At 40.6% G+C, this 13,244-nt stretch overlaps 1 protein-coding gene across 8 annotated transcripts in view; it reads right to left on the bottom strand.

The window, feature by feature from the left end:
• The window catches only part of BLTP1 (bridge-like lipid transfer protein family member 1), a 1,044,923-nt gene that overhangs the window by 656,519 nt on the left and 375,160 nt on the right, over positions 1–13,244 (bottom strand). For all 8 annotated transcript variants that reach the window (XM_053703615.1, XM_053703613.1, XM_053703617.1 and 5 more), the window contains 3 exons: positions 11,257–11,435; positions 11,015–11,121; positions 10,647–10,852 (listed from right to left, as the gene is read on the bottom strand). In XM_053703615.1, coding sequence (XP_053559590.1) covers positions 10,647–10,852; positions 11,015–11,121; positions 11,257–11,435 — 492 coding nt within the window. The remainder of the gene's footprint in view (positions 1–10,646; positions 10,853–11,014; positions 11,122–11,256; positions 11,436–13,244) is intronic.

Here is a 13,244-nt window from a genome sequence, read left to right as displayed (position 1 = left end):
TTCAGATTGGTGTGAGGGTATGACAGAGCAATTATCATCAGCGCCCTCCTGCTCTACAGTGTTTAAAACAGAGCAATCGCGCTTTCTCTGATATGCAGGCATTTTGGATAAAATATTTGCTATGGAGTTATCCATTACTGCCGTCAATTGTTGCATAGTAATAAGCATTGGCGCGCTAGAAGTACTAGGGGCCTCCTGCGTGGGCAAAACTGGCGTAGACACAGAAGGAGATGATGTAGAACTATGTCTACTCCCTTCATCTGATGAATCATCTTGGGCAACTTTACTATCTGTGGCAGTACTGTCCTTACTTTGTTTGGACGCTATGGCACAATTATCACACAATTTTGAAGGGGGAGACACATTGGCTTTCATACATATAGAACATAGCTTATCTGAAGGCACAGACATGTTAAACAGGCTTAAACTTGTCAATAAAGTACAAAAACCGTTTTAAAACAAAAACGTTACTGTCTCTTTAAATTTTAAACAGGGCACACTTTATTACTGAATATGTGAAAAACTATGAAGGAATTGTTCAAATTTTACCAAATAAAGCAATCAAAGCATTGCACCCCAAATTTCAGACCTTTAACCCTTAAAATGAAGAAACCGGAGCAGGTTACAGTTTTAACCCCTCTACAGTCCCAGCTACAGCCTTTGCTGCGACTTTACCAAACCCAGGGGGGAATACGATACCAAATGAAGCCTTCTAGGAACCTTTTCAACTACTTTCAGATCCACAAACATGCAGCTGCATGTCTTGCTCTCAAAAGTAACTGCGCAGTAATGGCGAGAAAATGAGGCTCAGCCTACTACAGGGAAGGCCCTTCCTGACTGGAAAGGTGTCTAAATCAGTGCCTGACGTTAAAAAACGTTCCCCAAAGTTTATTAGTGTGAATTTCAACATTAAGGTGTATAAAATGCCCAAATAAAGCAATCGATCTTGCCCATAAAAGTGTCTACCAGTTTTATAGCCCATATTAAGCCCTTTATTCTGTTTGAGACTAAGAAAATGGCTTACCGGTCCCCATGAGGGGAAATGACAGCCTTCCAGCATTACACAGTCTTGTTAGAAATATGGCTAGTCATACCTTAAGCAGAAAAGTCTGCTAACTGTTTCCCCCAACTGAAGTTACTTCATCTCAACAGTCCTATGTGGAAACAGCAAACGATTTTAGTTACTGCTGCTAAAATCATATTCCTCTCACAAACAGAACTCATCATCTTTTTCTGTTTCAGAGTAAATAGTACATACCAGCACTATTTTAAAATAACAAACTCTTGATAGTAGAATAAAAAACTACAACTAAACACCACATACTCTTAACCATCTCCGTGGAGATGTTGCCTGTGCAACGGCAAAGAGAATGACTGGGGTGGGCGGAGCCTAGGAGGGACTATATGGACAGCTTTTGCTGTACTCTTTGCCATTTCCTGTTGGGGAAGAGATATTCCCACAAGTTATGGATGACGCCGTGGACCGGACACACCAATGTTGGAGAAAAATTGTTTTATTCATTGTATTGTACATTATCTATCATACGACAATATATATGGTATTAGAGCTCTATACCAATGTTTTTTATGTATATTTTTTAAATAAATGTATTTTAATTTAACATATAATAGTCGCATATTTTATTGACTAATTAGTTTGTCGTCTAATTATATAATTCTTCGATTTTAATGTGACATTTACCACACACCAGCTCCCCTCACCCTGTTCACTTTTTATCTTTGCCTAAGACAGAAGTTTGAAGGAACTACTGTCACTTTGTAGGGTTTTGAGCGCTATAACAAATACATTTTCATAGGTGCACTCACTCTATACTGATCTTTGACCACTTGTTGCTTGTTCCAATACCTTACAGATTTCACTATGAGTCGCCCCTTTTCTCTCTGATTTAGGTCCACTATTTGATGTTAGTTATTAATATCAATTTTATCTGTAATATGTCAGATTCTGCAGCTCTATACAGAGGGTACAATAAATATAAACAACATAGGAAAAAGCAGACTGGGACACAAGAGTTAGAAGATATTGTTCCATAGAGAGATTACAATCTAAGTGTTAGTCGGAGACAGTAAGCGAGTGCTGTCTCTAGGCCAGAAAAAGATGAGGAATTTTTAATTTGGGAAATAAGCATAAAAGTAAAAAATGGCAAAGTTGCACCAATGCAAACTTCCCGTAGGGGGCACTTCCTAACCTGCAATAACGTGAAATAAAAACTTTGTGAGGTTGGGGGGCGGAGCGAGCCAGCCAGGGAAATGGCCGCGGCTTGAGTGTGCTCCTGAGCCCTTTCTGACTGAGCAACGTTTTTCTCTCATAACCGGGGGAAAAGTTTGGCCCAAAAGTGCTGTCCAGCACCATAATAGAGAGAAGAATCAAATGTGAGGCCAAAACTTTACCGGTGCTATACTTCACAGCAGGTGATACGCCGCGCAACGGAACAGGCCTAAGCACCGCAGGGTCCAGCTGCAGCCCTTGCCGCCGCACACAACCACATCCGACTACAACGAGGATTCAGGCTGCGGGTAAGAGATCTGGATTAATCCTATAACGGACATTTACCTACTTGCCCCGACATGGTCACCTATTTGAGTGGCGCCCTATAATCCATAACGCAACTTACACGCACAGAGCAGAGGCCCAAATATAAGGGGGACTAAATTTAATCTCTTGGGACAAGATTCATTCAAAGAGAGAGAGGAGTGTTTTGGAAAAATACTGCAATGCAACGGCAAGGTTTCCTAAGATTTCCCCTAGCATACACGGCTAAACAGGGCCAAAGAAGCTTGAAATGACGCAGCACTATACAATGTATACACGCTGTACAGCTCTACTTGATTTTCTACTGGGGATCTAAAATGTCATGCAAACATAATCGCTCCTGAAATACCTGTGTTTATATGTTTATGGTGCCAACACATTCTAATCTTATGTACTGTCTCAAAATAATTGAAGTTACACTTGGCTGCAAGACAGGAAGCACGCTTTACAGCTTTTCATATGGAGAGGTCTCTCTATACATTCATAGCAGTTTTTTAAGGCCACATCTGTAGCTGCTTCTACAAGCTTTGCCCAAAGCACACATCACGCATCTGACTTCTATCAGGCAATACCTATCACAAAGGGTACGCTCAAACAGTGTCTTTGTTTCTATTCAGGGTAAACATGTCTACCAAAAAATCTAATAAAAAAGGTGCGACACAAAAGCAGAGGAGCCACGTGACCCCCTCAGTTAACGCTTTTTTTAAAGCAGCGGAGGCCAAATCTACAAACCTCAATCCCGCCGAGGATCAGGATTCTGCCGCAGCTTTCTATTCCTCAGACTCAGATTCTGAAACCACAGCTGACTCCATTACAGTACCCAAAGCCCTGTTTGACTCGCTGCCCTCGAAAAAGGACTTTTCTGCACTGGTGTCACAGGTCAAGCAGTGTATCAAAGAGGAAATAAGTGAGCTAAAGAAAGAAATTTCAGATATAGGGCACAGAGTGGAAGCAGCTGAAAATACACTGGACGCTCACTCTTCAGCAATCTCGGACCTTCATACTACTATCCATAAAACAAAATGACACCGTACTAGGCCTGGAAGACAAAATAGATGACGCTAAAAATCGGAACAGAAGACATAATATCAGAATCAGAGGTGTCCCTGAATCCATCCCTCCCTCTGGCCTAGAGCAATACTTGCAAGACTTGTTCAACTCACTGAAACAAACAGAATCACCCATAAAAATTGATATTGACAGGGCCCATAGGGCGCTACGACCAAAGCCTTTAGATTCGCAACCTCCTAGGGATATAATTGTGCGAGTCACAAATTTCCAAGTTAAAGAAGAACTAATGAAGCTAGCTCGAGACCAGCAACCTGTCAAATATGAAAATGCTGATCTTCAATTTTTCACAGACTTATCACAGAGAACTCTCCTCAAAAGAAGGGAACTTAAACCCTTCACCACTCTTCTCAGGAAGTCCAACATCCCATATCGATGGGGGTTCCCCTTTCAATTAATCATACCCTGGCAAGGAAAGAGATTCATATGCACCAACCCAGGAGATGTCAGCCAGATCTGCAGGGCCTTGGACATTATTCCTCCAGAGATAGAGAAGTTACAAGACACACTGGATCAACACAATCTGAGGCCTAGAAATAACTCCCTCCCACAGAGGCAAGAATGGCAGCAGGTGCAACAAAGAAAAACACGCAAAATGAATGTGGGCAGCCAAAACTCCTTACTTGAAAGAGCAAGCCCATGAGCCATTTAGGCTATATCCTTTTTTCTGCTTTTCATTTACTACAGTATTGTATTCAGGTCAAAGCTAGCTCTCCCTTTCTTGGGGGATAATCGTCACAGGACTGTCACGAGATAGCTGACGATCCAGGACAACCAAGTTAATAATGTTATGCCTACATTAGGTTGTTTAGAGTTTAGAGATTTTTGTTCTCCAATTAGCCTTATATGAAAGTTGTTATATGTTTACATGTGTTCTCACCCTCTCATTTTCAGGGGCCTATCGGCCATCTCAACATTTAGACCTTGCTGTTCATCCTTTAGCATGCAGCCCAGTAGTTAAATTCTGAAGGTTGTACTATCATATTGTTGTAAGTCTAATGTTGTGACATATATGTTCTCAGTCAGATGGGAGATAAATTCTCCTTTAGGTAAAATGATGTACTCTACCCTTTCACTTAGGAAAGGGGTAAAATGTTATTGTATTTGTTTGTTAATTCTTTTTTATTTCTTGTTTTCTTATTTCTTCGTTATCGAGAATGCAATGGACCATCGGCGTATACAAGTGCACTTGGAGTGGGAAGGTGGGCAGAGCATGGAGGTAATGTCTAGTTATGGCTCCCTCAAATCTAAAAATGGTTACTCCACATAAAACACTAGATCAGACCCTCACTATCTTAACCCAAAATGCGAAAGGGCTGAACTGTCCAAACAAACGTAGGATGGCATTGCTAGATTTATCTAGGAAGGGAGGTCATATCCTGATGCTTCAGGAGACACATTTTAAAACCAAACATATACCCAAGTTTTTCTCATCTAACTACCCGCAACATTTTCATAGTACCCACCCAACCAAGAAAATCAATGGGGTAAGCATTTTAATCCATAAGTCAGTGGCTTTTAGCAAACTTCACGTAGAGCATGATAAAGAGGGCAGGTTCCTATGCGTGACGGGTCTTCTTTATGGCAAACCTATCACCTTGGTAAACTTATATGCACCTAATAGATTTCAAAGCAAATTTATCCATACTATCACAAACTCCATTCTAGCACAAACCAAAGGCTCTCTGTTTATAGCAGGAGACCTAAATGTTCCCCTAGACCCGCACATAGATTGCTCCAACCCTTGTACCAGGCAAAAAATCCCGCGTATGCAAAACATATGGAAAAACCTCAAATTGTTAGGGGTCCACGACACTTGGAGATACATAAATCCCCTGAAGTCAGATTTCACCTTTTTCTCATCCCCAAATAAATGCTACTCTAGGCTGGATTACATTTTCATTGATCATCTCTCTTTATCTTTCTTGAAAACAGCTGAGATTAGGCACACTACATGGTCAGATCACTCACTGGTCTCGTGCGACATAGCCTGGCCCTCAGCCCCACTTACGCCCTATCAATGGAGGCTAGATGAGTCACTTCTCAAGGGGAAACAGCAAGTAAAACGCTTGGCTAAACTCATTAAATCCTATTTCACCATAAATAACACACCGGATATATCCCATCCCATATTATGGGAAGCACATAAAAGCACAATAAGAGGAGAACTCATCAAAGTCAAAGCTTATTTGAAAAAAAAAAGGAGAGAAGAGCTTTCCTTTTTAGCTAAAGAAATTGCAGATTTAGACTACCTCCACAAACAATCCCCAGAAAACACCGAAATCATGGCCGACCTAACCTGTAAGCGTGACCAATTAAATAATCTCCTGCACATAGATTCTCAGAGACAACTATTGTCTTTCCAGCAAACATTTTACAGAGAGGGTAATAAGGCAGGGAAATGGCTAGCAAGAGCCTTAAAACACAGACAACAAAAGACATATATTCACTCAATAAAAAACAAATCGGGGAAACACCTTGAGGACACCCACAAAATTGCTGAAGCATTCCAATCTTTCTATCATAAGTTATACAACCTATTCCCAGACAGGACAGCCACATCTCATAACCAAGTATGTCACCAATATCTATCTAGCATACAACTACCCCAGCTAAGTGAAGAACAAAGAGAATTCCTGGATAAACCAATTTCTTCTAGGGAGGTGCTGGATGCAATCCATACCCTAAAACCTAATAAAGCTCCGGGCCCGGACGGGTTTTCAGGTTTATACTATAAAACCTTTTCAAAATACTTGGTCCCACATTTAACCTCTTTATTTAACCAGATAGCGGATAGCTCCACATTCCCTGACACTATGCTACAAGCACATATCTCAGTACTAGAGAAACCAGGCAAGGTGCCTGATAACCCTGCCAATTTCAGACCTATCTCCCTCCTTAACACTGATTTAAAACTGTATGCTAAAATTTTGGCCACGCGCATAAACCAAATTCTTCCACAAATAATCCATCAGGATCAATCAGGTTTTGTACCCAATAGAGAGGCTAAAGACAACACCGTGAAAGTGCTTAACCTTATAGAATTTGTATCTAAGAGCGAAACACCAGCCCTTTTTTTGTCCACTGACGCCGAGAAGGCATTTGACAGACTTGACTGGACTTACTTACAGACGACTTTAGGACGTTTTAATTTCCCAAATCGATTCATTCAAAAAATTATGGCCCTTTACACTAATCCCACAGCGTAGGTCAGGGTAAATGGGACTTTCTCTGAAGCCTTTGAAATAAGGAACGGGTCAAGGCAAGGCTGTCCCCTTTCCCCGCTGCTTTTCATAATATCCCTTGAGCCCCTTGCAATTAGAATTAGGGAGAACTTGCTTATTAAAGGAATAACAGTAGGATCTAAACAACACAAAACTACCATTTATGCAGATGACCTTTTACTGACACTGACGGACCCTCTCAACTCTATCACACATGTGATGTCGGAACTTTCCTCTTTTGGTGAGGTTTCCAATTTTTCCATTAACATGACAAAATCAGAATTCTTACCGGTTATGATCCCCCAACGGATGCTAGAGGACATTAGAGCCCTTTGTCCCCTGAAGGTACAAACCAGTCGCCTTAAATACCTGGGAATTTACCTGACGCCTGACAGCCAACTAACGCGTAAATCTAACTATGATGAACTCATCAATGAGTTCCAATCCCTGACTTCTTCTTGGCTTTTAAAGAATATTTCGTGGTTAGGGAGAATTCAGGCAGCAAAAATGGTCCTACTACCCAAAGCTCTGTACATACTTCAGACAGTACCAACCCAACACATCTCTAGAGAAATTGACATCTTGCAAAAAATACTGAATGACTACATATGGAGGCGCAGGCCACCACGCATTAATAAAAGCACGATTTATAAAGCCCCAGACCTAGGTGGGCTGGGGGTACCTCACCTCCACTCATATAAATTAGCAATATCTCTTCAACGGGTGTTGGAATGGTGTAGCTCTAATGGGACCCAACCTAAGGGCTGGGTGCAGATAGAAACTTACATGGCAGACACAAAACACCTAGGTAGCAAATGCTGGAACTCTCAAGCATTGGGAACCATAAAATATCAACGTCCTCCATCTCTAACGAGACGTGGAGGGACTGGCGATTTATTCTCAAGGCGCTCCCAAAAATTTCCTCAAAATACTCTCCACTCACAAGCCTGTTGTCTAACCCGGAATTCCCACCAGGACTCATACAGGAAAGGGGTTTACACACACCCCAAGACCCTTTAATACGGATTCATACCTTGCTAGATAATAATAAGTTAATGTCAAAACAACAAGTAGATTCCCTCTCTCTCCCCTTCTTTACCTCCTGGTTCAACTATCATCAAGCGAGACATTTCATACTCACACACAAACAAAAAGCTGACTTCTTGCGACCCTTAACAAAATTCGAGCAATATTGCTTGAGTGACCTAAAGGCTCTTAGATCTGTTTCCACTCTATATAAACTAGTGTTGGAAAATAGGTTCCCAAGCTTACCCTTATACACCGCAGGATGGGACAGGGAGCTAGACACAACCACAAGTAAAGCAGACTGGCATAATAGATTCGAAAATCTATCACACTCCGCACATTCCTCAAGAGCAAAGGAAACAAACATAAAAATTTTCACCCGCTGGTATCTCACCCCAACCAAAATTAAGCGTATCTTTAGAAGCAGCTCAGATGCATGCTGGAGAGGCTGTAGTCAACCTGGAAGTATGGCTCATATATGGTGGGACTGTGTGCCCATAAGAAACTTCTGGACAGCAGTTTTCCGAGAAATTAACGCTGTTCTTGCCACACAACTCCTCCCAAGCATAGAAACGGCCCTTCTACACGACTCCCCCCAAATAACATGTAAAATCCGTAGACAACTATTCTACATTTTGGTAAACACTGCGAAACAAATGATTCCCAGATGTTGGAAATCCACTAAAATCCCCACTATTAGCGAATGGAAGAAACTGGTCAACTCTGACTTGATATTAGAAAGATTCCATTACCTTCAAATCGGCAAATTAGATTTCTATGAGAACATGTTACTCCTCTGGGAGCTAGATAGATATAAACCATAGTTAGCCCAACTGATCAACACCCAGTTAAGCTCATGGTAGGTTGACCATATAAATACCTCCCCATTAATTTCTCGTTCAAGCTTATTCAGAGCCATTGCGATGCCCGTCTCCTCACCCGAGTGCACAAGGTCTATTTATCGATATTGTAATTTATTCTGTTATTGTTATTATTTTTTCTCCTTTTTCCTTAGTTGATTTATTGGGATTTAAGTATTTTAATTTTTGGTGGTTTTTCAATGTAATTCTTTGTCTACGCCAGACAAGGTTGCTAAGCAGAGGCTTGGTCAGCCATACTGTCTTCACTATTATTTACAAATGACAGTCCACTTATAGAAATGAGTAATATTTCTGAAACTATATCTTCTTGTGTCACCTACCTTTATGCACAGATAAAGGGACTAATTCTCACATGGACTGCATACTCGACTACTGGACTCGAGGAGTTTATTTTATCCACCAGCTCTGTTTGTAATTGTATATGATTCCTGTCATGCTCACTGTTGGTTTAATGCTATTGTATGTTTTTTTTTTTTTTTTCTTTTCTCTTATACTGTTGAAAACCCAATAAAAAACAACTATATATAAAAAAAAAAACTTTGTGAGGTCAGTGGGTATTTTGCTCTGAAGATGCCCGTTTTGAGAGTAAATTTAAAACTCTGAAAAATGGGAGAGAGGCAAACAGTTCCACATACTAGGTGCAGCACAAGGGAAGTACTGAAGATAGAAGAGGGAGGTGGTAATGGGAGGAGCTAAGATGCATATGAGACAACAGACATAGTTAGTAGTGGTATTTATGGAGGGCTTAGCAGGTCAGGATTAGAATTCTGATCTTGGAGATTATAGGAAGTCAATGTAGTTACTGGAATAAAAGAACAGCAGAAAAGAAAGAGTGGGTGACATAGATAAGTCTAGCAGTATCACTTTGAACAGATTAAAATTGAGTCTATAGTAAACTAGTTAAAAAGTTATTTCTATAGTAAAGTAATACGATGAGTGAGTGGACCAGAATTCCTGTGGTGTCTGGAGTAAGGAATGGATTAATTTGGACAATGTCCCCTAGAAGATGCCAAGATTTGTGGGGGTTAAGGAAAGGGTGGGATTAGGTAACACACCAAAGCAGAATACATGGGATAAATTATAATTAAATTGTCAACGGTGATGATGATTTCCTATGCTGGTATGCTGACAGATGGGGGAATCAGTAAAAACTAAATCTTAGATAAGCTGAATTTGAAGAGGTAGGTTGTCATTGATGAAGAAATGTTAGGATTTAAAAGGATGAGGGGTAAGTTGGAGAAAGAATTACAGATTTGAGTGTTCTCAGCATAGAGAAGGTTTTGGAACCCAAATGAGCTTATGAGTAGATTGAGAAGAGCTGGAGGACCATGACAGAGGTTAGGTGGTGCACCAACATATAGTGGGAAAGTGGTGAGGTGGCAACAAAGATGGAGACCTTAAAGAACAGTTAGACTAAGGTAAGATAAGGTAAGGTAAGACTCAATCCATGATAGGACAGTATCTTGCAAGGCAATGGGGTGTGTTCAGCAGGATGGGGTGTTTGACAGTATAAAAAAGTAACAGAGAGGTCAAGGAGAAAAAGTAGTAAATAATGCACTTCAACGTACTAAAAATCTGTATATTCAAGCAACCTATAATGGAAGTTTAGACACTACAATCCTTTATTTTGTGGTGTTCTTTTATTACAAAATCTGAGCACTGTTGTATTGATTATTAACGGGTGAACTGATTTCTTTAGTAAGTGAAATTGGATTTATGACTTTAAATGCACTAAATAATGTTTCTCCACTTAATAAAAAAAGAAGCATTCAGCAGACCTTCCCAATTGTAACAGAATTTACCACAATAAAAGTAAGAAAACTTTATAATTAAGTTGTTTTAAGGCTGTGTTTCTTTAAATGTAAATGACTAAAGGAAGTTCAAATTGTATACCTTAATTGATAGAAATGTGTTTAACAGAGGACCATATAAATTCACTTGTGAATCAGGGGAGAGTTCCAGCTCCACATGTAGCTTATCGGGTGGCAATTCTGAGGGATCCACTGGATGTCTGTTGGAAGTTGTAGGGGAAATAACTTTTTCTGATGGTTTCTGAGAGGGTCTCAACATGGACAACATAGATTCTTCCATTTCAGACACTATAAACAAGGGACATAAAATAATAAGCTTTAGTATATATATTTTTTTTTTGTTTATTTAGAAGGTCAGAGTCCATAGACAATCTAAACATGTGTAGAGCAGCCCCAACAGGAATTTGTTTTCATTTACACTTGTGCAGACATAATAAAATGGACACCTACATGACTGCTTCAGCTGCTCATCTTCTTTCTGTGGATAGATTGGATGCCAGGTATAATCAATGATTAGAGAGATGCATGGGACTGTCCAGCATTCCACCCAGCCAGCCCTACACAAAGAAAAGGAATAGGATGTTAATTAGTCTAAACAATAAATATCTGGCATATGTCTGATTTATTCACTGGCAAATTGAACAGAAATATACAATGAAATAAAGACAACCAGATAATTTAATGAAACTTACTCTGCTTTTGTCAAATTTCTCCATTTTGGCTTGCAAGTTTTTTGGCCACTGTGATTCTCAGCTGAGTTGCACGAGTCCGGACTGACTTTGTTTGTATGACAATCTTTTACTAACGTAAGGAGTGAATATTTACTTGTATGACAGTCAGGGAGAAACAAATGAAGATCCACATCACATGCCTACAATTGAAAATAAATATGCATTAAAAAAAAACATAATTTATGCTTACATGATAAATGTATTTCTCTTGTAGTGTATCCAGTCCACGGATCATCCATTACTTATGGGATATTCTCCTTCCCAACAGGAAGTTGCAAGAGGATCACCCACAGCAGAGCTGCTATATAGCTCCTCCCCCAACTGTCATATCCAGTCATTCGACCGAAACAAACAGAGAAAGGAGAAACCATAGGGTGCAGTGGTGACTGTAGTTTAATTAAATTTTAGACCTGCCTTAAAATGACAGGGCGGGCCGTGGATTGGATACACTACAAGAGAAATAAATTTATCAGGTAAGCATAAATTAAGTTTTCTCTTGTTAAGTGTATCCAGTCCACGGATCATCCATTACTTATGGGATACCAATACCAAAGCTAAAGTACACGGATGATGGGAGGGACAAGGCAGAGATTAAGCGGAAGGAACCACTGCCTGAAGAACCTTTCTCCCAAAAACAGCCTCCGAAGAAGCAAAAGTATCAAATTTGTAAAATTTTGAAAAAGTGTGAAGCGAAGACCAAGTCGCGGCCCTGCAAATCTGTTCAACAGAGGCCTCATTTTTAAAGGCCCAGGTGGAAGCCACAGCTCTAGTAGAATGAGCTGTAATCCTTTCAGGGGGCTGCTGTCCAGCAGTCTCATAGGCTAAGCGAATTATGCTCCGAAGCCAAAAGGAAAGAGAGGTTGCCGAAGCTTTTTGACCTCTCCTCTGTCCAGAGTAAACGACAAACAGGGAAGATGTTTGGCGAAAATCTTTAGTAGCTTGTAAGTAAAACTTCAAGGCACGGACTACGTCCAGATTATGTAAGAGACGTTCCTTCTTCGAAGAAGGATTAGGACACAATGATGGAACAACAATCTCTTGATTGATATTCTTGTTAGAAACCACCTTAGGTAAAAACCCAGGTTTGGTACGCAGAACTACCTTATTTGCATGAAAAATCAGATAAGGAGAATCACATTGTAAGGCAGATAGCTCACAGACTCTTCGAGCCGAGGAAATAGCCATCAAAAACAGAACTTTCCAAGATAAAAGTTTAATATCAATGGAATGAAGGGGTTCAAACGGAACTCCTTGAAGAACTTTAAGAACCAAGTTTAAGCTCCACGGGGGAGCAACAGTTTTAAACACAGGCTTAATTCTAACCAAAGCCTGACAAAAAGCCTGGACGTCTGGAACCTCTGCCAGACGCTTGTGCAAAAGAATAGACAGAGCAGAAATCTGTCCTTTTAAAGAACTAGCTGATAATCCTTTGTCCAAACCCTCTTGGAGAAAGGACAATATCCTAGGAATCCTAACCTTACTCCATGAGTAATTCTTGGATTCACACCAATAAAGATATTTACGCCATATCTTATGGTAGATTTTCCTGGTGACAGACTTCCGAGCCTGTATTAAGGTATCAATGACTGACTCGGAGAAGCCACGCCTTGATAGGATCAAGCGTTCAATCTCCATGCAGTCAGTCTCAGAGAAATTAGATTTGGATGATTGAAAGGACCTTGTATTAGAAGGTCCTGCCTCAGAGGCAGAATCCATGGTGGAAAGGATGACATGTCCACTAGGTCTGCATACCAGGTCCTGCGTGGCCACGCAGGCGCTATCAGAATCACTGATGCTCTCTCCTGCTTGATTTTGGCAATCAGTCGAGGGAGCAGAGGAAACGGTGGAAACACATAAGCCAGGTTGAAGAACCAAGGAGCTGCTAGAGCATCTATCAGCGTCGCTCCCGGGTCCCTGGACCTGGATCCGTAACAAGGAAGCTTGGCGTT

Source organism: Bombina bombina, chromosome 2 (assembly GCF_027579735.1).
Source record: "Bombina bombina isolate aBomBom1 chromosome 2, aBomBom1.pri, whole genome shotgun sequence".
NCBI lineage: Eukaryota > Metazoa > Chordata > Amphibia > Anura > Bombinatoridae > Bombina > Bombina bombina.
The sequence above is the reverse complement of the archived record's forward strand: the minus strand, read 5'-3'. Positions and strand labels throughout refer to the sequence as shown.